Raw genomic sequence first — 21,986 nt, 5'->3', positions numbered from 1 at the left:
ACTCCTTTCGTTCATTATTCATTTAAAAAAAAAAAAGAAAAAACCTCTGCAGGTGTTCAGAATATTTAGCCCTCTGTTTACAGCCTGCACGCTGAGACGCTGTATAGCTTCATGCTAAAACTGACGCTTTATTAGACCTCCCACCTGTTTGAGGAGGGGGAGAAAAAGCATCTTGCTTCTGATTGGATGAGGGATTCGAGTCAGGGATTGGTTTAGGAGGAGTACTGGCCAATCAGAAACAAGTAGGGGAGGTGAGGGGGGGGGTTGCTGATCTGTGCTGCAGACAAAAAAATAAAACGAGGCGGCAACGGCTGACTGGCTGGTGGGGTGTCACCAAGCAGGGAGGGGAACCAGAGACGTATCATCATGGCCCAATGTGACATCACAAAGGGAACGGAGGGAGCATAAGGGTGAAGAGGACATTAAATAGCACGTGGATCTAAATTCTAGTTAATTCCAACTATCCACTGTACTTTTCACTATAATAGCATTTTATTTTGAAATTCGGAGATACACAGTTGTTTGCGTGGGTGCGTGTGTGCGTGCGTATGTGCGTGCGTGCGTGCGCGCTTCCTTTGCTCTGGCTCCCCAGGTGTTTTCTGCATGTTACTTGCGTCTCATGCTTCCTCGCGGGTTTTCGCACATGATTGAGTGGCTCCACCGTTGCCACGGTGACCACAGCAGACCCTGGTCGCCCCCCCCCCATTGTTGTTTTTTTTTCCCCCTGCCTTTCCCTCAAGTCCTCAGAAAGGTCAGTGGAAATCAGCAAATTGCCAATCAAGCTGCCAGTCTGAGAAGAGAGAACCGCGGACAGATGCGGCGCAGCCTCTCGGATCCCTCCCGTTAGCGTTTTTTTTTTTTTTTTTTTTTTTTTCCCCGCCGGAAGGTGTGTGATTTTCCAGCTTTACCTCTGCGTCGAAGAGCCGAAACACCGAGTCAAAGCTGAAACCGCGACGTGAAAACCTGTGAGAACCAACGGCTAGACAGACACATCTGGCTGGCTCTCCCCACCGCTCTGACCTTTGCATATTCTCTCAAGCGGAAGCTGCTTTCTGATGTATGTGCGTGTGTGTCTGTGTGTGCCAGCTTGTGTTTATTGTGGGGTTTACACTTCTCCCTGTTCCAGGTTTATGCGTTTGACTGCTGCCGAGCTGGCAGCAGCAGCAGCGGCAGCAGCGGCAGTGGCGGCAACACTTTCAGGATTTTGATGGGCTGGTGCGGACATCTGTGTCCGGAGCGCCACCATCACCGTGAGCGGTGGGAAAGACAGCCGTGCCTGTGAATCTCAATGAGTCAGAGGCACCAACACACACACACACACACACACACACACACACACACACACACACACACACACACACACACACACACACACACACACACATCAACACAACACGTACACACACGTAGTCTTACAAATAAGCCAGGGTAAAGCTCCCATTGCTCTTTATGTTGAGACGTTGCATTCAGGTTCCATTAAAACGCCAGTGAAGCAAACCCAAGCAATTAACCATCCAAAAAGTATCAGCATTGTTAACCCCGTGTTTGCAGCCTCCATGAAAGCATCCTGCTTATAACTGATGCTTCGCTGCTAACCACTGAGGTGCAAGGAGTAAAGTTCAGACTAGCCGGAGTCCAAAAATTCAGACCAGTACCTCAAAAGAAATGATGTATAAAACCCAGATACATAACCGGGAAAATGCCCCTCTTGGCCAAACCATGAACTGCTTATCACTTGCGATGCACGACCGGCGTAGGACCGAACCGAACCACAAACGTCACACCCGGATATTGTCTTCAAGTGCATTTACAGATTAAATACGGGCTTTGCCTCTTACCTTCGGTGACGTTAGCCTTGTTTTGACTCGTCGTCAGTCCTCGTCGTAAGACTGCTATCCGTCCAGGTGTTCTAGCATGTTGACTCGGTTCCTCTCTCGTTAACAGGAGCAGCAAACGTTCCTCCGCTCGACGCTTGTTCCGTCCGTTCACTCCCGCAGCGGCGCGTTGGAAACTTTAGCTTGGCTGCTCGGTGTTCGGCAGCTAACAAACCACTACGTGTCATTGTTTTTACCCCCAATGTTGACATATGGGCAAAATCCTTAAGCTAACCCTACGCTCGGGTCCAACAGGTGCGACACTCCCACTCACTCGGTCAATGAACGCCCCTCGGTCAAGTATGTTAGCTAACTGGAGACCCAGGTGGCGCCAGAAAAAATAGGCATTTCGACTCATGGGCGTTTTGTTAGCTTGCGCTTGATAACTTACGTAAAGACCGGCCACAGCTCATGCCTAACAACGCCTATTAGTGTTGACACGCCCACTATCCTTGATCTCCAGGCCCCCCTGTCAATCACATGACCTCAAAACGAGGCCACAGAATTGGCCATCATCATCATCACCATCATCAAGTCTGAGTCTCAAGCTAAGGACGGACCTTTCTCATTCCGGGGAAGTTCATTACCAAGCAGTAGACATAATATTGTTAGAAAATGCTGATTAAGTGAAATTTGCATAATATAGGACCTTAAAGCACTCAGAGCTCAGACACTTTCAAAAGAAAGTAGGAAAAGAAAGAAAACGCGAATTGAGGGGGAAAATGAGGAATCTCTGTAAGGGGGACAAAACAAAAGCAAAAGATTGTCATTCAAATGCCTGTGGCAGTGCTGTTTTTGTTTTTTTTGTTTTGTTTTTTTTAATCGTGGTGCCGGTCTAACACATTGAGCTGCGCCGAGGAAGGAAAATAAGCAAACAGATGGAGTCGGTGGATGGCTGACAGAGAGGGAAGTGTCAAGACGAGGCACCGGCTTCTCGCTGAATCCTGTTTCTCTCTTCTTCTTCTTTTCTTTTTTTTTTTAGCCACCTTTAATGATGAAACGATGATGAAACTGCATCTCTGGCGGACGGGGGGGCTCGCGAATGTGTGAACATCCTCTTTGCAAACATACACACACACATACAGAGACAGACACACATACAGAGACAGACACACACACACACACACACACACACACACACACACACAGATACACACACCCCGGCCCTTAACAATCCTGGATGTGAGTCCCTGTGTTGCAGTGAGTCACACTTGCAGCAGAAGACTCGGCCAGCTCGCCGTGGCTGCAGCGCTTGGGGGGGTGGGGGGGGATTGTGGTGGGGGTTGAAGCATGTTGACGCTAAGACGACGTGAGGCGCAGAAACGTATGACGTCATGAGCAACCAGCAAAGTGCTGTGCTGGGAGGCCTGAGGAAGTTACATGGAAATGGGGGAGGGGGGGGGGGGTATGGAGATGAAGGCCATCAATCAGACTGCAGTCACATGGGTGGAGACGCATCTCCAAAAAAGTATATCTGAGAATCGCAGACTTGACTACAAATGTTGATATAAGCATAGAAAACTGATTGTGGCGCTTGCTGGAAATCCATTTTCACGTCGGATTTGTTCACCTCGGTGTGAACGCAAGCTGTGACGTGGTTCGTTCAGGTGGCGTCACCGCTGTCTCTCTCTCGTCCCTCTGTCCTCTCCTCCGCCCGTCTGTCCGTCCCTGGCGGGACCTCACCTTCCTCCGCGTCTGTAATCTGCGCCACTGGCTGCCGGCGACCTCTCCTGACCTCCAGCTGTGTGTCGTGACAACGGGACACTGACAAATGTCAGAAGAGATATTGGCTCCTTCCTGCTTCCCTAAGCCTCTCCCCTGGGTAGGATCCTGGACCTGGCCAAGACCGAAGAGGAGGAGGAGGAGCAGGAAGACGAGGAAGAGAAGGAGGAGGAGGGGAAGTTGGAAGGGGAGGAGGAGGAAGAGAGGGAATAGGAGGAAGAGGGGCAGGTGGAGAGGGAGAAAGACGGAAGAAGAGGAGGAGGAGCAGTAGGAGGAGAAAAGGGAGGAGGAGGTGGAGGGGAGGAAGAAGAGAAGGAGGAGGAAGGAGAGGAGATGAGATGAGGAGAGGTGGAAGGGTAGGAAGAGGAGGAGAAAAGGGACGAGGAGGGGTAGGAGGAAGCAGAGGAAATGGAGGAAGAGGAGGACGAGTAGGAAAGGGAGGAGGAGGAGGGAGAGGATGAAGAGGAGGATGACGTGTCCGTCCATCTGTCTGGCACTTCTGGTGCGCTCAAGCAGGCCTCTTATCGAGTGGAAAGGGCAGAGCGTCCACCGAGGGGGGAGGTCACTGACAGACACTACCTGCCTCCTTATTGAAGAGGCCGTAATTAGGCAGGAGGCAGCGGCCGCGCTGATTGGGCGGTGGCGGCGGCGGCGGTGGCGGCGGCGGCGGTGGCGGTGGCGAGGCGTGTCGCTGTGTTATTTCGGGGGCTCGCGCTCTGTTAAACGGGATGTCAAAGGCAGATGTGCGAGACAGCAGTGCTGCTGCTGCTGCTGCTGCTGCTGCTGCTGCGGGTTGGATTTGGGAGGGTGTCGCGGGGAGTGCGGCAGGAGCTGGAGGGGGTGGATGGGTGTGTGTGTGGGAAGGGGGGGGCGCCGCCACGCAGGGGTTATTTCTGAGCGCCTTGTGAAGGCTGCCGCCGAGCTGCCGGAGCTGCGGCAGGTGCACATCCGGGGCGCAGCTCTTGATGATTCTGGTGTCGGCAAAGTGTGAACGTGGTGTGCGCCGGGGTGAGAGATGTGCGCGTGTGTGCGCGTGCGTGTGAGTGTGTGTGTTTCCTCCCAGGCTGCTCCACCTCCCCAGTACAACTGCCTCTGCATGCATAATTAACCAGGATGACTGGGGAGGTAAACACACAGGGAGACGATCCATCCTTCCACTCTCTGCGCCCTCATTTATGTGTGTATCAGTGTGTGTGTGTGTGTGTGTGTGTGTGTGTGTGTGTGTGTGCGTGCACGTGGTGTGTCCGTGTGTGTGTGTGTGTGTGTGTGTGTGTGTGTGTGTGTGTGTGTGTGGTGGCATTTGAATGGGTGTGTTTGTGTGACACACAGAGCACCGGAAAGAGTCCTTCAGAGCCTTAGTTTATGGAACAAGAATGCTGCGAGAGTGTGTGTGTGTGTGTGTGTGTGTGTGTGTGTGTGTGCGTGTGTGTGTGTGAGCAGAGAGAAGATAAATCCCATCTCAAGCTGCCTCTGAAGATGATGCGATGAGAGAGGGAGAGAGGATAAAAAAAGAAAGACGGTGGGGGAGGAGGGTGTGTGTGTGTGTGTGTGTGTGTGTGTGGCTGGGGGGGGGGGGTATAGCAGCCACGGCTCTGCACATTATGAAGCATCCAGCGGAACAATCAGATTCGCCCTCATCTCTTCCTCCCCTCCTCACGTTCCTCTCCTCATCCCGTCAACTCTTCCTGACAATACTTTATTCCCAGGCAGATAAATTCAAACGCTGACGGCAGGGAAATCACAAAGCGAAAAGCTCGATCCGAAAAGCGTTGACAGGATGCTAAACCCGGAACTGAAATTTTCAACCCATTGGCTGCTCTCACCGCTTTGCGGGATGGAGGCTTTGGTGGCACCTTCAGATCCAAGGAACCACTCCGGAGTTTCACACACAAAGAGAATTCCATCCAGCGGATGGCAAAACATTCAATCTCCACGCCGCTTGTGGCCCGGGAAACAAAAGCAGCGTCGCGGACGCCCGCGTTTCACATCCGTCCTGCAAAGCCGCTGCCTGAGAGCTGCTTGTGCGAAGTTATTTCAAACCCAGCGGTAGTTCGAAATGGAATGAAGCGACGGAGGGCACCACAACGGAGAAGAGGTGCCAGCTGTGTGAGGTTACGTGGCTCCTGTCTCGGGAGGCGACCTTGGAGTGTTGAAAATTGAACTCCAACTCCAACACTCACTGGGTTGAATGAAGCTGGGCGTCGTACACAATAAACATCAGCAGAATGTATAGGATAAAAACTATTTGTCCGTCTATCTATCGCGAACACACGACTGCTAGCAGGCTGAACCGCACCAGCTGTACGGAGACACGTGACGTTTTCCCTCTGTTGTTTGTTTACATGGCAACCCTGGAATTTTTTTTTTCTCTCTCTCTCTCTCTCTCTCTCTCTCTCTCGTGAACGTGGATGTCGTTGTGGGCCGACAGTCCCCTCTAAAGGTTTTCAGCTCACGATGAATTGTGCACTGTGCGCGCGAGCGGCCGCCTCGACGGGATCGCAGTGGGCGTGGCCAACCGATGATCAATCACTCATCTCGACGGCCGTGTTTGTCTGGGGTAGCGACTGAGGCGCTGGGCAAATGACAGGCCCTGCTGCATTGTGAGCTGGTGCATATGTTCTGCATGCTGCCCGCGTGCGTGCGTGCGTGCGTGCGTGCGTGCGTGCCTGCGTGCCTGCGTGCGTGCGTGCGTGCCTGCGTGCGTGCGTGCGTGCCTGCGTGCCTGCGTGCCTGCGTGCGTGCGTGCGTGCGTGCGTGCGTCAACGAGCCTGCCTGTGCGCGGCAATTGCTGCGGCTCATATTTCCCGCAGGATCCCAGGTTGTAAAGCGCTCTCAGTAAATCATCCGTCCTCCTCTGTCCTCCGAGCACACACACTCCTCCTCCTCCTCCTCCTCCTTCTCCTCCTCCTTCACCTCCTCCTCAGACTTATCACTCCCTTCCTCCAGCTGCATCCCTCGGCTTTCATCTCCGCATCGGGCCGCCTCGACCGACTCTCACCGCCTCTCTCTGGCTCTCCACTCTTCGCGCTGTGTGAGACCCGCACCTCGCCACTGTGCTTCAACTTCCCGACTAACAGAAATGACATTCCGAACATGTTGAAAGATGAAGGAAGAGGAAGATCCGCGCGTTCACTGCAATGACATGCAACACCAATATTCCCAGTTTCCAGTCCGAGTAATTCTCTGATTATATATATAAGATAAATATTCCACTATCATTCCCACTTCTATTCAGCTGTGTGTACGTTCACAATGCTGCCTGTTGTGCAATAACATCCTTCAAGAAATTCTGCTTGCCTTTGTTTTTTCAGCAGTGCATGACACAACATAGCAATATCGCCCGGGAGGGGAACAGAATTTTGCCAGAGCCGACTGTTGTTGTAAACCGAGGGGTCAGGTGCAGCAAAAACTGCTGTGAAACATACAAATTTTCCAAAAATATAAAAATGCTTGTAAACAACCAGACCGACATGAGCTCGCTGCTTATTCAGAAAACGTGAAATTTGATAGTGCCATTTATGCAAATACGCCGGTTGACATGACCTCTATCAAATTAGGAGTCCTCAAATATGCAGCAATGTCATTTGTTCAAGACGTCAATAAATCTTAAAGCGTGCGCGGGAGAAAAGCAAACGCAAAGTGTCGCATCTTCGTTTTCCTGCCTCTTTTGTTTGCTCATGTAGCGGCAAAATCAATGCAAACGCTGTAATAAACAGACCGCGCTGATCAACAGACGAGCCCAGCTTGCACCCGCCCCGTCTTCTCTTCTCTCTGACCTTACCCAGGCAGGGTGCAGCTGGACGTGACGTGGCGCATCCACAAATACAGCAGCCGGCCGTCTGTAGCGCGCAGGTGCTCTTTCTGGAAGATGGAAGGGGGGAAGGAGGCGGTGCAGCGCGGAGGTGGAGGGGAGGACGTGATTTGAATGCCGACGGCGCTCTTCTGTTTGAGCGCAGGGGGGAAAAGACAGGAGGAGTGGAGTAAATTGATGGGAGAGAGCGTCTCTTTTGCCTCTTTGCTTTGTTTTTCTTTTTTCCTAGTCAGACACACGCAGACAGCAAAAACCCAATTAATTACTCTTCGTTATCAGCTATTGTGAAGGAAAGCGTAAGCGACAAACAACGACCAAAAAAAATAAAAAATGCATTCGGGAAAATCAAACGTGCTCCTCATTCCTTTCTGGACTGGCAAGCTTGGCATTTCCATTGTTGTTCACCATAAACATCTTATTTGGGTCAATGTGCAAACATACATGCAGCTACAGATAGAACGACATGCGCAGGCACACACACACACACAAACACACACACACGCAGTACGGCACCACCCGAGGTGAAGCCCAAGCAGCCTGCAGGCGGTGGAGATAGAAGGGTAGGGTAATCTATAGAATCCTGTGGCAGTATGTGTGTGTGTGTGTGAGAGAGAGAGCATGTGTGTGTCCATGAATGTATGTTTTGCTTCTTCGTCGACACTCTGGATGTTTCAAACGTGAATATTGCCACGGCGCATCTGGTGGGATCCACTACTGTCCCTGGAAGGGAGCAGAGTGTTGAATGCAGGAACATTGTGATATTGTGTAAGGACTGATGACTGATTTACACACACACACACACACACACACACACACACACACACATAAGGGTGCAGTGGATACTTCGGAAATTTGAAAGAGAGCTCATCATATTTTCCCTTTGTTTTCTCTCTTTCCCGTCTTTCTACCTGCAACCAGAACCCCTATCCACCTTTCCCCTTTCCCATCTCACCTCCCCCTCTCTGATCTGACTACAGACCCAAAGCGATATGCAGTCCTTCCGTGAGCGCAGTGGTGGTTACCACAGCAACCAGCCCTGCTACCAGCAGGAGCCCCATGAATTATCCCGCTTGGAGACCTACCGACAGCACCCACATCACCCACACCCCCAGCACCCACATCCTGGTCCTGGGCCACATCCAGGACCAGGGCCAGGGCCAGGGCATTCCCGGTCAGGTTATGAGGCTCATTCACTGGCAAACCCAACAAGCATGCCTCCCACTGGAGTACCAGGTACTGCAGGAGGACCCAAGGACTGTTACAGCCAACAACAAACCTACCCTGGTTACCCGGGCAACGGGGGAGGAAATGGAGGTGGAAATGGGGGCTCAGCGTCCTCACAGGCAAAGAAATCCTACAGGGGAAACAAAGTGCCCCAAAACCCAAGTCAGCACCTTCAGGGTCCTGGAATGTATGGGAACCACATGGGAACTGGAACTTATTCAGCTCAGTACTTGAGCGAGGGCCACCTTCAGCAGAAGTGGGAGGACCCGGCCCAGTTGGCACAATATGACCAGGAGGTGGTGGTACGTATGGAGGCTGCTGGGACTCCTGCTCCTAGCTCCTCCCAATACGTAGACCAGAACATGCTGGGCCCTTCTCAGACCCAGTGCCACCAGCCCTCTGCCAATGCATACACCAGCCCCCATCACCAATCCCACCCTCCAAATCCTGCCCCTTCCCCTCTAATGTACCCCCAGAGCCACCTGCACTATCCCCAGCACTCACCATCTCCAGCTCCATACATGGAAAAGTGCAATCCAATGCCCCACTGTTATAAAGGTTACAACATGCCCCCCAGTTCACAGTACAGCAGACAAATGAGCGGCCACAGCAAACTGAACCAAGGGAGCTACCGGCCCACTCAGAACAGTTACAGCTACCAGCAGCCTCCCTCCAGAGGTTATGAGCAGCAGACCCCTTTACAGGCATTGACTAGTCCCCAGGAGACACACAATAAGTACCAACACTACAACCAATCCCAGCAAAACTATTGCCTCTCTGAGCTCTCAGTCAGATCACCTGAACAGTATTATCAGACCTGCAGTCCATCTTCAAGCCACTCCCCCGCGCGCTCTGTCGGGCGTTCTCCGTCATACAGCTCTACCCCTTCACCACTGATGACCAATCCAGAGTCATTCCAGTATGGTCAACCTCCCATGACTCCTGGGGCGGCTTCCTCCAACTCTTCCTCTTCAGCTGGCATGCAAGAGCAAGCCAATAACAATTCCATGTTGATGCCTCCACGTTCACACCCCTCGCCCAACATGCAGCATGCGGCTTCTCATAGTTACACCACCACACCACAGGTCCCAACCATGAAAGAACGTTTTTCAGAGAAGCTGCTGTCTAACCCCAGCTTGTGGAGTCTGAATGCTCTCACCTCTCAGGTGGAGAACATTTCTAATAATGTCCAGCAGTTGCTTCTTTCAGAGGCTCTGGTAGCAAATAAAAAAGGCAATAAGCGCAATAGTGGGAGCAGCAACAGTAGCGCAGGAAGTGGAACATCATCCAAAAAGGGTGAGGAGTATAAAAGTCCTCCATATCCAGACAATGGTGGTAATACTGTGGGCAGCGGCCCCATGCAGGACCCTTACTCTACCCCACAGCATCAGACAATGCCAATGGAGCTCCATGAAGGAGGATATTCCAGCAGCAGTGATGAACAACTAGACAGAGGCTATTTTTTCTGTGGACAGGGTAGAAGTCCTGCGCAGGCTTCCAATAACATACAACTTAACCTGGATACAGCCTCCTCATGCTCACTGACGTCCCCAGATGACATGTCTACCAGATCCGGTGACTCTGGCCTGCACAACTTGACCCCTGACGCCTCTAGGTGTCAGTCAGGACTGGGTGGAGATGGCATGAGCACTCCAGTGAAAAGCATTGGTGATGATAAGTCTCCTACAAGTATGACAATTCCCAGTCCCATGAAACAGGAAAGAGACTCCCCCTCAGATATACAGCATATCAATGACTCGATCAAAGAGAACTTTGAAGAATCAGCCTGGAGGGAGAAATCAGCTGACAAAGAGGAGGTGACAACAGACAAAAACACAGACTGTGAGAGAGATTTAGATACAACCAAGTCTACTGAAGCTCTGGAAAAATGGCCAGATGAAGAGAAATACCCATCTTTCTACAGTAAAGTAAACAAGGGGTTGATAGAAAAAAGCTTTTGCTACAAAGACACCATGTACCAAGAATTCCACAGCAAATATGACCCTGATGCAAGAGACTCAGTTGAACAATCCCCTGCAGCTCTTTCTGATGCCAGCCATAAAGAAAACTTTGGCCAAGACATGAAATCAGAGGCATTCAAGTCTGAGTCCCCAACTGCGTCTGAGAGCTCAGTAAAAACACTGCCTTTCATTTCAAGGGGTGACCTCGAACAGGATCAATATTCCACAGAGAAGGAGGACAATTCAGACAACACTTCTCCTATCCAGGTTGAGGCCTTGTTAGAAAGAGACTCTGAAAAGACACTAAGCAATTGTGAAAAGGGTGGGGAGGACAGGGTAGAGGAGGAGGAGGAGGCTGATGACGAGGATGATGAAATGCAAGAGGAAAAACAACACCCTCTTTCTCCCCCTTCATCTGCAGAGGTTAGGGACGAGCTATTTGAGGGGGATGAAATCAGTCATTCATTGACAGAGGAGCACATTAATGACAGAAATAAGAGAGATGGACTGGAAAAGACACCCACAGAACCCTTCAGCAGGACAGAAAGTCAGAGTCCTGAGCTCCATTGTGACGATGAATCCGCAGTGACAACTGACAATTTTATTGCAACAGTGGCTTCAGCAGATATTTGTGCAAGGGAAACAGCCATTGGTGACATTGCCCCTCATCCTCAGTCTGCTATGTCAGTCTTCTCAGCACTGAATGATAAGGCAACACCTCCTGCACCAGCCAGGGATCATATTGATCACAGTGATGCTAAAATGCTAGAGCCAGACTCACCTCAACTTCCAGGGAAGTCAATACTTCCCTCAGCTCCTTCCTGGGCAGATACTCCACCCTCTCCAAAAAAAGGGGATGAGGACATGGAACCAGGCATCAGCTGCGCCAGTGCTGTGACACCCTTGGCCAAGCCGGAGCCTGTGGCCCCATCTGCTCAGCCAAGGGCATTTGGACGTAAGCATGCCAGAGGCAGAAGAAGAATTATGAATTCAGGTGTGGATATGAGGCAACAGTTAAGCCTGGAGCAGGAAGGGGCCAAGGAAGAAGAAGGAAGTCCCTTACTCACACAGAAAGACTGCATGCCCCCCAGCAACACAATGTTATTCTCAGATCAAATCGACTTAGCTCATCCCGAATCTATTGTGAGTCAAACTCCCAAAATGATGGCGGTTGACAGTTTCCGTTCAAGAATGTGCACTCGCTCATTCAATGCACCAGACTTGCCTCCCAAAGTCGAACAACAAGTAAAGAGAAAACCAGGGCCAAAGCCAGGTTCAAAGACTGGGATTAAACCCGGACCCAAACCAGGGAGCAAACCAGGACCTAAACCAGGTGCAAAGCCTGGACCTAAGCCTAGTTTCAAGCCGGGACTAAAGCCTGGACCAAAATCTGGATCAAAACCAGGTCCAAAATCAGTTCCAAAACCAGTTGCAAATGAACCAGAACTGCCACAAATTGAGACTCCTGTGAAGCGAAAACCAGGTCCTAAACCTGGATCAAAACCTGGGCCAAAGCCTGGATCAAAAGCAGGAACAAAACCTGGCACAAAACCAGCTCAAAAACCAGGCCCTAAACCCAAGTCGGGATACAAGCCTGTTGATGTTTTACCCCCTGTTGAGACATCTTCCTTCAAAGCATCTGTGGGTCGCCCAAAGGGCTCCATTACAAAAGCCAAACTGGTACAACCTGAAGAAACCCTTCCTCTTTTCACAGGACTGCAAGGCAGAAGTAGAAAGAGCCCAAAAGCAGTTGAAACACAGGAAAACCAGGATGGAAAAGTAGTTGACCTGCAAGAGAAACAAGTTAATGATGATGTAAAGGCACCAGAGGAGAGTAAAAACATGGTTTTGAGATCAAGAAAGCCTTCACAAGACAAAATATCTAAAGAAAAAGAAAAAGTAATTGGTACAGATGGTGAGGTTTATCCAGGTGTACAGGATTCTGAAGCTGATGAGCAGACTACCATTTCGAACACAGTCAAAAATCCTGATGGTCTGGCAGACCCAACCATTCCATTTCCCTCAGTAGTCCCCCTTGAACAGTCTGAAGAAAATACTTTACTCCCAATAAAACGGAGACAGAGCCCAGAGCCTTCCGCAACACCAGCAAAGAAAAAGAGGGGTCCTAAGCCTAAAGCAAAACCCTTAGCACCCCAACCTCCACTGCTGGATCTAGTTCTTTCAACACCAAAAGAGAAGAGTGCCAGCACTTCCAAACGAAAGCGAGGCTCTTCCATGAAAGCACCTGTTGTCGCCTCTACACCCAAAGACGCTGTTCCTTGCATCAATGAAATTGACATTGCTAGTGATTTGCCTGCAGTGGCTCCTCAGTGTCCGACAAAAACAAAAGTTCTCCCTCCGCGCAAAGGCAGAGGACAGAAATATGAGGCAATGGTGCAGAAAATTACATCTCCCAGCTCAAAGAAGCACCTCTCAATATCTCAGATTGACAGCGTTCTATGTGACGAAGTGACAACAAAAACTTTGTCTCAGCACGTTTTGAGGGAAGGTGAGATACCAATGCTAATGAATAGCACTGAAACAGTAGACAGCGAGTCAGCAAACACAGAGTCAAGACAAGAAGGAATCAAAGTCCAGAAGGAGGAGGAAGTGGCACAAGAAATAGTAATGATTGAAGCGGCTCAAAAATTGCCAGCACTAGAAGAATTGACACAAGAGTATGAGGAATCCAAAGATGAAGACATTAAACATGGGACACAGCAGAGTGACGTACCTGCTTGGAGCTCAATAGACGGCCCAGGAGAAGTGAAGGCTGAAGGAGAATTGACGCAACAAGTCTCAGGAGGTCTACCTTTAGTTTCTGACAAGACCACCAGAACAAAAAGGAAGCGATGGGCCATGGTAGAGAGTACAGATCCCTCAGCAGTAATTCTAGAAGCAGGGAGCTTGATAGTTACTACACCAAGGCTAGCAAAGCAGAGGGCCATTAAAAACAACCATGAAATGCACCTAAAGCAGAGGAGGAAGAAGAGAAAAGGTCAAGGCTCCCTTGAAGAGACAGACATTGAAATGCCAGAACAACTAGGGGATGTAGAGGAGAAGGTAGCCACCACAGATTTTGCTGTACCTTTAGCAGATAGCCTGAATGAAATTACAGAGGCCACCAAAGTAACAAGCACAGACCTCGTCCAGAAACCTAGAAGAGGCAGAAAACCGTCAGCAAATACAAGCAAGAGGAATCAAGGCAAAGTCTCATCAGAGACGATCGCAGGGAAACCAATTAAGGTCCATAAAAAGCCAGGACCCAAACCTGGGATGAAAGATGCTATTGAGGTTATTGAGGCAGTAATAAGAGCTGCAGGCTGTGAAGGGAACAAGAAAGAAGAAAATAAAGTGGAGAAGAAGGAAAAACAGACAACATGCGTTGTAGGTCCTGTAGTAACAGTATCCGAAAAACAGACAGAGACAATTTCTGTCAAGAGAATCAGACGCAAAGTAGTTCATCAAAATCCCAAACTGTCCTTCTGCCCTTATGTCAGGATTAACAACTCCAGAGACTTTTCTTCTTGGTGTGCCATAGTCAATAAGCCAGAGGATGCTGTGGTATTTCAAAGGCGCAGAAAAAAGGGTATACTCCGAATGCGGAATCCTTTCACGGTCGCAAAAGGAGTGCCACACACTGCTGCCATGCAACAGGGACCCTTGGTAAATAAAGAGCTAGCCGACAGGTGTCTAACATGCAGTCTGTGTGGAAAACCCGCAAATTTCAGAGACCTTGGTGATTTGTGCGGCCCTTACTACACAAATGACAGCATTCCGAGGAAAATCCTTACGATTGGGCATACGACACCTCTCAGGACAGATTCACAGGAGACCAGCGACGGCAACTGCAGCAAGAGCGAAGAAGCGGGCTACCACTCAAAGGACGAAGGCGATGGTAGCACCGAGAAGGATTCCAGCGGAGAAACGTCCGCTCAAGAGGCCACCAGCAGTAGGCATCACCTCTGGCGCCACCGGCGCGCCGAAAGGACGGAAAAGATGGAACACGGGTGCGGTCCTCGAAGGTTAACTCTCCGAGAAAGGTTCAGGAGGATGCAGCAGCTCCACAGCAGCAGCACGGGGTCCCCGAGTGACCAGGAAGGGTGTGGGAGTACGTTCCAAAGGCTGCAAGAGGAGGCAGAAGCCAAGGAGTACTGGACACATGAAAACTGTGCCATTTGGACCAAGGGAATTGTTATGGTAGCAGGGAGGCTTTACGGGCTCAAGGAGGCAGCCGGCAAGTCAGCACAATCGGTACGTCGACAAATTTTCATGAAACTTAAATCAAATTACTATTACTGTTTGCTTTTCAACTGTTTTTCACTCCCTACCTCAATGTCTCTCTGTCGGTCAATTTGCTTCTTTGTTGAATCCGGTCCATATGTCCCTCTGTCTTATTAACCTCAGAGCTGCTACAAGTGCCAGATTGCGGGGGCATCCCTCAGCTGCTGTTGGAGAGGCTGCTCTCATAAATACCACTATGTCTGCGCCAAAGAGATAGGTAAGAGTCCGCAGCCGAGGGAGGAGGGGAGGAACATCGGGTGAGAGTGGGAAACTAAGTCGGTGAGCGGGGGGAGATTAAAAAGACAAAGAAGGAGACGCAAAAATTGAATGGGCTCGGAAGGCGACGGCCAGGGGAAAATTAGGAAAAATTGAAGGGTTGACAATTGAAAAGGGCGGGGACAGTGAGTGAAGAAATACTATTATTGAGTGGGACACAGGAGGATGATGAGAGGAAGGCTGGACCCTGACGGTTCCAAATGATCGTGTCTGCATTATTGACCACAACCTGTGTGCTTCATCAATTCATCCAGCAGCCCAGGGGCCGGAACTAGCAGGAGCGTCTGCCTCACGGCTTGCATGCCCGTTTAAATAGTTCATTTTAAAAGCCGCTGCTCCCCTTTGTGTGCGCGTACGTGTCTGTTTCCCCGAGTCGGTTTCAGCCGTCGATAGGAGCGAGTGTCAGCACATGTTGCGAAGCGGCCTCCCCTTACATCACCCCTCGCCGCCGAAGTACAGTCTGCAGATTAGAAAGCCTGCCACGTCTGCCCAGCCAGCACAGCGAGCGGAGCGAGGCCCCTTTTTTTTTTTTTTAATCCTGCTGAGTGCACCGGCCATATCTGCCCGCCCGCCTGCATCACATCTCATCCACTCCGTCACCTCCTTCCTTCTGTTCAGCTTCCTCCTGCCTCCTCCTGGCTCAGTTTTCAAGATTCAGCCTGACTTTTTTGTCGCCTCTATGGCTTTTCTTGGAGGGTTATTTTGTCAACTTATGTTGTTTGCCGCTTTTATCGTTATTGACTCGTGTTTTTGTCTCTCTTTTTCTTTGCTCTTCTCCTCCCCACCTAGGCTGCACATTCCATGAGGACGACTTCTCCATCAAATGCCCGAAACATGAGGTGAGGAAACGAAAGCCTACTGTGTATATCGGTCCATGTTGTTTGAGCAAGTGGAGTAGGCTGGCTTGTGACCAGTGGGAACAACTAGTCAGCTATTTGTCTTCTGTGATGTGCACCCCTTCAAAGGGGTAGGAAGAAATGCTTCCTGTAGGCTCTTCTCAAGATGGATGTTATGAGGATTTAGGGGAAACAGCTACATTTGTTGTGCCAGGATACAGTTTGAATTTCCAGAGTAAATCTGTAATACCCAGATGCAATTAAAAATAAATAAATAGCTTCAATAAGCAGGTTTTAAAGATGGATCTGCAAGAATTTGGGGGTCTCAAAATCTCGGCAGCTCTGCCGTCAGGCGAGGTTAACGTTGTCTAGCGAGCAGCAGCGCAACAGTTCAAAAATGACGGGATGTCGCGCAAAAAAAGCACGATTGTCGGCTCTTGTCAGACAGAGGAAGAATCGGAAAGAAAACAAAAACAACGACAAAGAGGAGACGCACAAGCATTGGTGGGGCTGCTGGTCCCGGCAAACCAGTGGGGCAACATTTCGCTCACGATAGCCAGGATCTCATCTCAGACTTGGAAGTAGTGGGGGAGGGTAGGGGGAGATTTTTATGACCAAATCGATACGTACCCAATGACCTTGGTAAGCTAAGCCCATATCAAGCAGAGGCAGCTGTGCGAACGCACCGCTGCGTGTGTCCTCTGCGCACGACTTGTCTGTCAACACCCACTGTTGTGACTGCAAAACCGCTGCAATTACGAGGCCCCACCTCCATCCCCCTCCCCACCCTTTCCTATTTTTTTTTTTCTTTCTTCTTTTTCTGGAACGCGTGTGCGTCGGTGTGAGGAGACCGTCCCAGTGGTGTGTTCCCTGCAAGGCGGAGACGCCATCTGTGGGCGACGCGCTCGAACTGCAGCAGCAGCAGCTCGGGGAGGAAGGTCAAATGCGGAGGGGTGGAGGAGAGGGAGGAGGAGGAGGAGGAGGGGGTGGCAGCGGTGCGTTGAGGCGGCGGCGGCGGTACCCCTCCCTCCCTCCCTGCATCACCCTCTTCGCCTCCACTCCCCCACCTCCCTCCCCCTGATCTCCTCGGCGCAGAATGACGGGGATGAAAAAGCTGGCTGTTGATCAAAACCGGCCTCCCGTCATCACTTCCTGCCGCCCTCCTCCCCGTGCACTCTCTCATCCCTCCCCCCCCCCCCCCTTCTCCCACTCCTTATCCCATTCCCCTCTTTTTTTTTCTTTTTTTTTGCGGCGGCGGCGCACCCCCTGCTGCTGCTTCGGCTCCAGCATCCGTCTCCCACTTCGCTCACCTCACATCTCTCCAGCTCCAGCTCTCGTTCTACCCCCCTTTTATTACCCTTTTTCGCTCTTCCTCATCCCTCCTTCCTCTTGTAACCCTCCCCCACCCACCCCACACTCCTCCACCCGCCGCTCTCTCGCTCTTCACCTCAACTCCTACGTCTGAGCAGCGGAAATAGAGTGCGAGAGGCAGGGTGGTGGGGTGATGGAGGGCGGCGAGGGAGAGGAGAGGAGAGGCGAGACGCGACGGCGGCGGCGGGCTGGTTGTTGTTATCAGGCTGAGGCAGAGCTGTCATCAGCAGCGGGATCTGAGGGCTGAGCGCGAGCGTGTGCCGCGCCAATTTGCGCCGAGCAGCCTAATCAAAGGGATGAGAGGACACGCACAACGCGCGCGCACGCGCGCCGGCAGGCAGGCACAGCGACAGCGACGACGACGACAACAACCCGCCCCACCCACCCATGGGTCCCCTCCTGCCTGTGTTCCCTTGGTTTCACCATCATGGAACACACATATTGATGAAACTGCGCGCATGCACGTCGCGCCTGCAGCGGCGCTTCGTCTCTGTTTGTCCACGCTGGTTCATTAACGCACACACACACAGGCGGGCTGGGGTTGGGGAGGAAGGGGGGAGTCTGTTCTGCGGTAAAGCGTAAACAATGGAGGGGCTGGGGGTCAGTGACATCAAAGGACGAAGAGATGGGAAAACACAAAGGGGAGAAGCAGGGAGGGAAGTGAGGGAGGATGGAGGAGGAAGGAGAAGAAGGAAGTGATGGGAGTCTGTCGGAGAAAGACGAGTGAAGATGACTTCAAATGGGGGGAAGGCGGGGGCGTCAGAAGGAGAGATGAGAGGAGAGGAAGAGAGGGAGAGGTTGGTCAGGGTCCAGGCCCGTCAGAAGGAGGAGCAGAAGAAGGCGAAGAAGAGAAGATGGAGAGGGTGATGAAGGAGACGGTCGGGGCTGCGGATGAGGATAAGGGGGTGGAGGGGTGGCCGCTGCCACCAACAGCATCTCAACAGCGCAATTAATGGGGCTCCGTGCTGCGTCTCTCACGGCGGTCAGCTTTTCATCCGTCTCCTCGACTCGCTCTGCAGTGCAGCGCGCCCGCTTTCCCCCCTCCGTCACAGTGACGGAGAGACTCGGAAGGTCTGCAGGCAGTGGTGTAGTCGACGTGATGCGCAGGTGAACGCCGCATAACAGCTAGAAAAGGTTCTGAATTACCGTACAACCACTAAAAATGCGCAGATACATATTAGTATGGAGGGGTTTTTTTTTTTGACATGACGCTCACTTTCCCGTTAATGTGATTAAAATTATGTTTTATGTTCTGATCTGTTTGTGAGTCAGCCATTTATTTGAGTTTGTACCACTTTTGCACTTGATTGAGGAAACGTTATTTTGTGTTAATTATTTATTCATGGTGGTGGTTCTTGTTTTGTGTCGTTTGGAAGTAGCTGCGTTACGAGGCCACTAGAATAAACTAGATGACGCCACTGTCTGCAGGGCGTCATCTGTTTAACCAGGGACTGACTGGACTGACTGCTCAGGGCCCGGACGCTCTGAGGGGATTCTGATCACACCAAAGGTTTCAAGAAGGTTTAGAGATTTCAGAAGGCGCTGTTGAGAAGGCGGTCTCGGTTGTGCGTGTGCAGCAGGAGCGATGGAGGCGGCGGAGGAGGCCAAACAAAGGAAGCAGGCTGCTGCTTCGTAAATGAACATCCACACAGAAGGTGTGGCTGGTGTGGTCATTTGGAAAAGCAGCAGCAGCAGCAGCAGCAACAACAACAACAACAACAGCAGCAGCAGCAGCAGCAAGGAGCACGTCCACGGGCTTCTATTGTCCACGGACGTGTTCTGCAGCTGCGCTCTGACACCGAGTGATGTCACCACCAGGTCGAAAGTTCACCCGCGGGGGTGGTGACTGCAAAAAACAGTCATTGCCGCATGTGTGAAAAAATAGCCTTTGTGCAACTCCTGCAGACAGAGCGCGAGGGGCTAGAACAAGCACGGGCAAACTACGGCCCGGGGGCCATAGGTGGCCCGTTAAGCTTTTTAATCCGGCCTGCCAAATCGCCGAACTTGAAGCTATATTAATAGACCTCATTAATGTTTTAGTTTCCATGCGTTCTCGCGTTTTCTGCCACAGTGATGATGATGATGATGATGAGGATATCCTGAAGACCAGCATAACTCTAATTTGCTTTTAAATCGCCTTAGCTGTTCTGAGCACAGCTCGATTAAGTTAAGGGCGGTTGGGTTGGGGGGGGTTTCCACATGATCTGCCAGGGAGAAAGACCCGCAAAGCATCTGCTGCCTTTCCTTTCCTTTCCAGCCTGTTTGTGTTTACGTCACTCTTCTTCTCCTGTTCTCCACAGGACCTGTAAGATATCACCGCCGTCACCATCCTCAGTCAAGCATCGCCGATCGGGCAAGACAAACAACAACAACAACACCACCACCGACAACAACAACGACGACAAATAAACAGACAAAAAAAACGTGCCGCTCCGACAAACAGCTGCTGAAACCCTTCGAAGGAGGAAGGTGCGGCGATGACTGATAACTGGGGCAGGCGCAGCGGCCGCGGGAGGGCCGACCGACCTGGGGGTCGGGGGTCGGGGTCGGGGTTGGGTTGGTGGATGGTGGTGGTGGTACGAGGGAGCTCGGAGGAAAGTGAACCCCGAGAGAACAGAAAACGTCTCCCCACCGCTGGACAGCTTCCTGACTGGAAGGCAGCAGCAGCAGCAGCAGCAGCAGCAGTTTAACCAGGGACTGACTGGACTGACTGCTCAGGGCCCAGTGCACAGGAGGGCCCTTTGAAATGCAGTGTGTGTGCGTGTGCGTGTGCGTGTGCGTCTGGTGTGAGTGTCCCGCTTCAGATAGGCTGCTATCGTATTCAGACACCTGGTGGACACTGATTGGACGGGAGCATCTCCTCCTGCCCACCTTGTCTGCGCGCCAGGAGGCGGCGGGTTGGGAGGGTGGGGGGGGTTTGTGATGTGTGAGGAGGGGGAGGAGGAGGAGGAGGAGGAGGAGGAGGAGAAGCACGCCTGGGTGCGCGTGCGTGTGTGCGCTGTAATCAAACATAAAATTTTGAAAAAGGGAAAAAAAATAAATAAATCTCATTCCGCAGCCACATCGTCCACGTTCGTTGTGTTCGGGCGCATGGACTCGTCCGTGTGCAAGGAGCTTCATCTCAGACTGGAAATGTCACCCATCCATAAAAGACAAAAAAAAAAAAAAAAAAAAAGACGACAAAAAAAAAAATCATCAGCCAAGCACTGGATGTATTATCTCAATGTGTGCATTTGTGTTTGAAACATGACAAAAAAAAATGGCTACGGAAACTGTACATGATGATGATGATGATGATGCTGAAAATGATGATGATGATGTGCTTTGCAGGTTTTCAATATTCCGTCGTCGAAGAGAGAAAGGGGGAAAAAAAGGGACAAAGTATTTTAATATATCGCTCTTATCTTCGGAGGTGTATTTTGATGTGCATTACGACTATACGACATCACGGCATCACCTTTGGTACAAGTCGGGCTTCGTGTTACTACAAAATTATTTTGAGAGAAAAAAAACATGAAAAAAAAACCACACTAATACTTAACCTCTGTTTGAGAGAGAACCGCAAACCAAGCGCACATTCGGTATGTACAGCAAACGCCTCCATCGTCCCCGCCCCCCCATCCAAGCCCCTCGGCCAATCGCAGATCAGGGCTCCGCGGGGTCCAACCGGGAGTCTGGGTCGTGTCATTTCACACCTGCAGTATATACAGTTTAGAAGTATAGCTGTTCGACATGGCCATCGTTGTAGGATCACCTCACCTTCTCGCAGCGGAGAGAGTGAAGCGTCTCACTCGCTCTACCGTCTGTCAAAACTGAAATGTAGCCTCCCTCACTCTTCCATGCTATGTAACAAGCGCCCTGCAGGTGGCGTAGTGCCGGTCATATAAAAAAAAGGAGACATATTTAAGCATTAGAGCATAAAAGAAAGTGCAAAAACAAAAAATGAAGAAAAAAAAGCCGCACCAAACTTTCTTTTTTTTAATGAAGCTCATTATTTAATGGTGTATATAAGTATTTGATGCTGTTTAAATGTAAGATGTGATGTACTAATATAATTGTGTATAGTATTTCCTAGAGATGTTTATTTTCTATAAAATGGAATATGTTATTGCTTATAAAATGTTATTTAAAGAATCCATTGATGAGGAAAAAAAAACAAAAACCTTTTTTTGGGAATGTCACTGGTCCTATGTTGGAGCATGCCATTTAATATTACTATTATTTTGAATTTACATGTCTTCTTTGTTTGGATTCGATGACACAGCATCACTTTGTTTGAGATGTTTTTGTAACGCCAATGTGAAATATACCAGCACCTTTCAATGCTGCTACGACCAACGTCTGCTCTTTTTGTCGTTACTGAGCAAACACCGAATAAGTCGGCACAAAAATGTGAAAATTTTTAAAAGTATTCAGGTCCCATATCGCGCTTCGTTTTCCAGCAAAAAAATCTGTCTCGCTCGTCAGTGAACATGCTTGTACCTGGTTTTTATTATAGTGCTTGTTAATTGTTTTTCGTTTTTCAATTTGCAATTTTTCTTTTTAATAATTTCTACAATTACATATCAAATAGTTCTTAATGTTTTTTAGTTTTAAGTTTAGTTTTTTTTAATTACAAAAACTGAAA

General features: G+C 50.4%; 1 protein-coding gene across 1 annotated transcript in view; it reads left to right on the top strand.

Moving 5' to 3' along the window:
- rai1 (retinoic acid induced 1) overlaps nucleotides 1-20,887 on the top strand; it is a 60,260-nt gene extending 39,373 nt beyond the window's left edge. Inside the window, exons 2-5 of the mRNA XM_076024127.1 lie at nucleotides 8,326-14,846; nucleotides 15,000-15,093; nucleotides 15,942-15,991; nucleotides 19,660-20,887. Coding sequence (XP_075880242.1) covers nucleotides 8,397-14,846; nucleotides 15,000-15,093; nucleotides 15,942-15,991; nucleotides 19,660-19,668 — 6,603 coding nt within the window. The 5' untranslated portion in view covers nucleotides 8,326-8,396 and the 3' untranslated portion in view covers nucleotides 19,669-20,887. The remainder of the gene's footprint in view (nucleotides 1-8,325; nucleotides 14,847-14,999; nucleotides 15,094-15,941; nucleotides 15,992-19,659) is intronic.
- Nucleotides 20,888-21,986: the final 1,099 nt, after the last annotated feature.

The sequence above is a fragment of the Nelusetta ayraudi genome, unplaced genomic scaffold, assembly GCF_046127955.1.
Source record: "Nelusetta ayraudi isolate G7.1 ecotype Tasmania unplaced genomic scaffold, CSIRO-AGI_Nayr_v1 ptg000016l, whole genome shotgun sequence".
NCBI classification, from domain to species: domain Eukaryota; kingdom Metazoa; phylum Chordata; class Actinopteri; order Tetraodontiformes; family Monacanthidae; genus Nelusetta; species Nelusetta ayraudi.
This window is presented reverse-complemented; position numbering and strand designations above follow the sequence as displayed.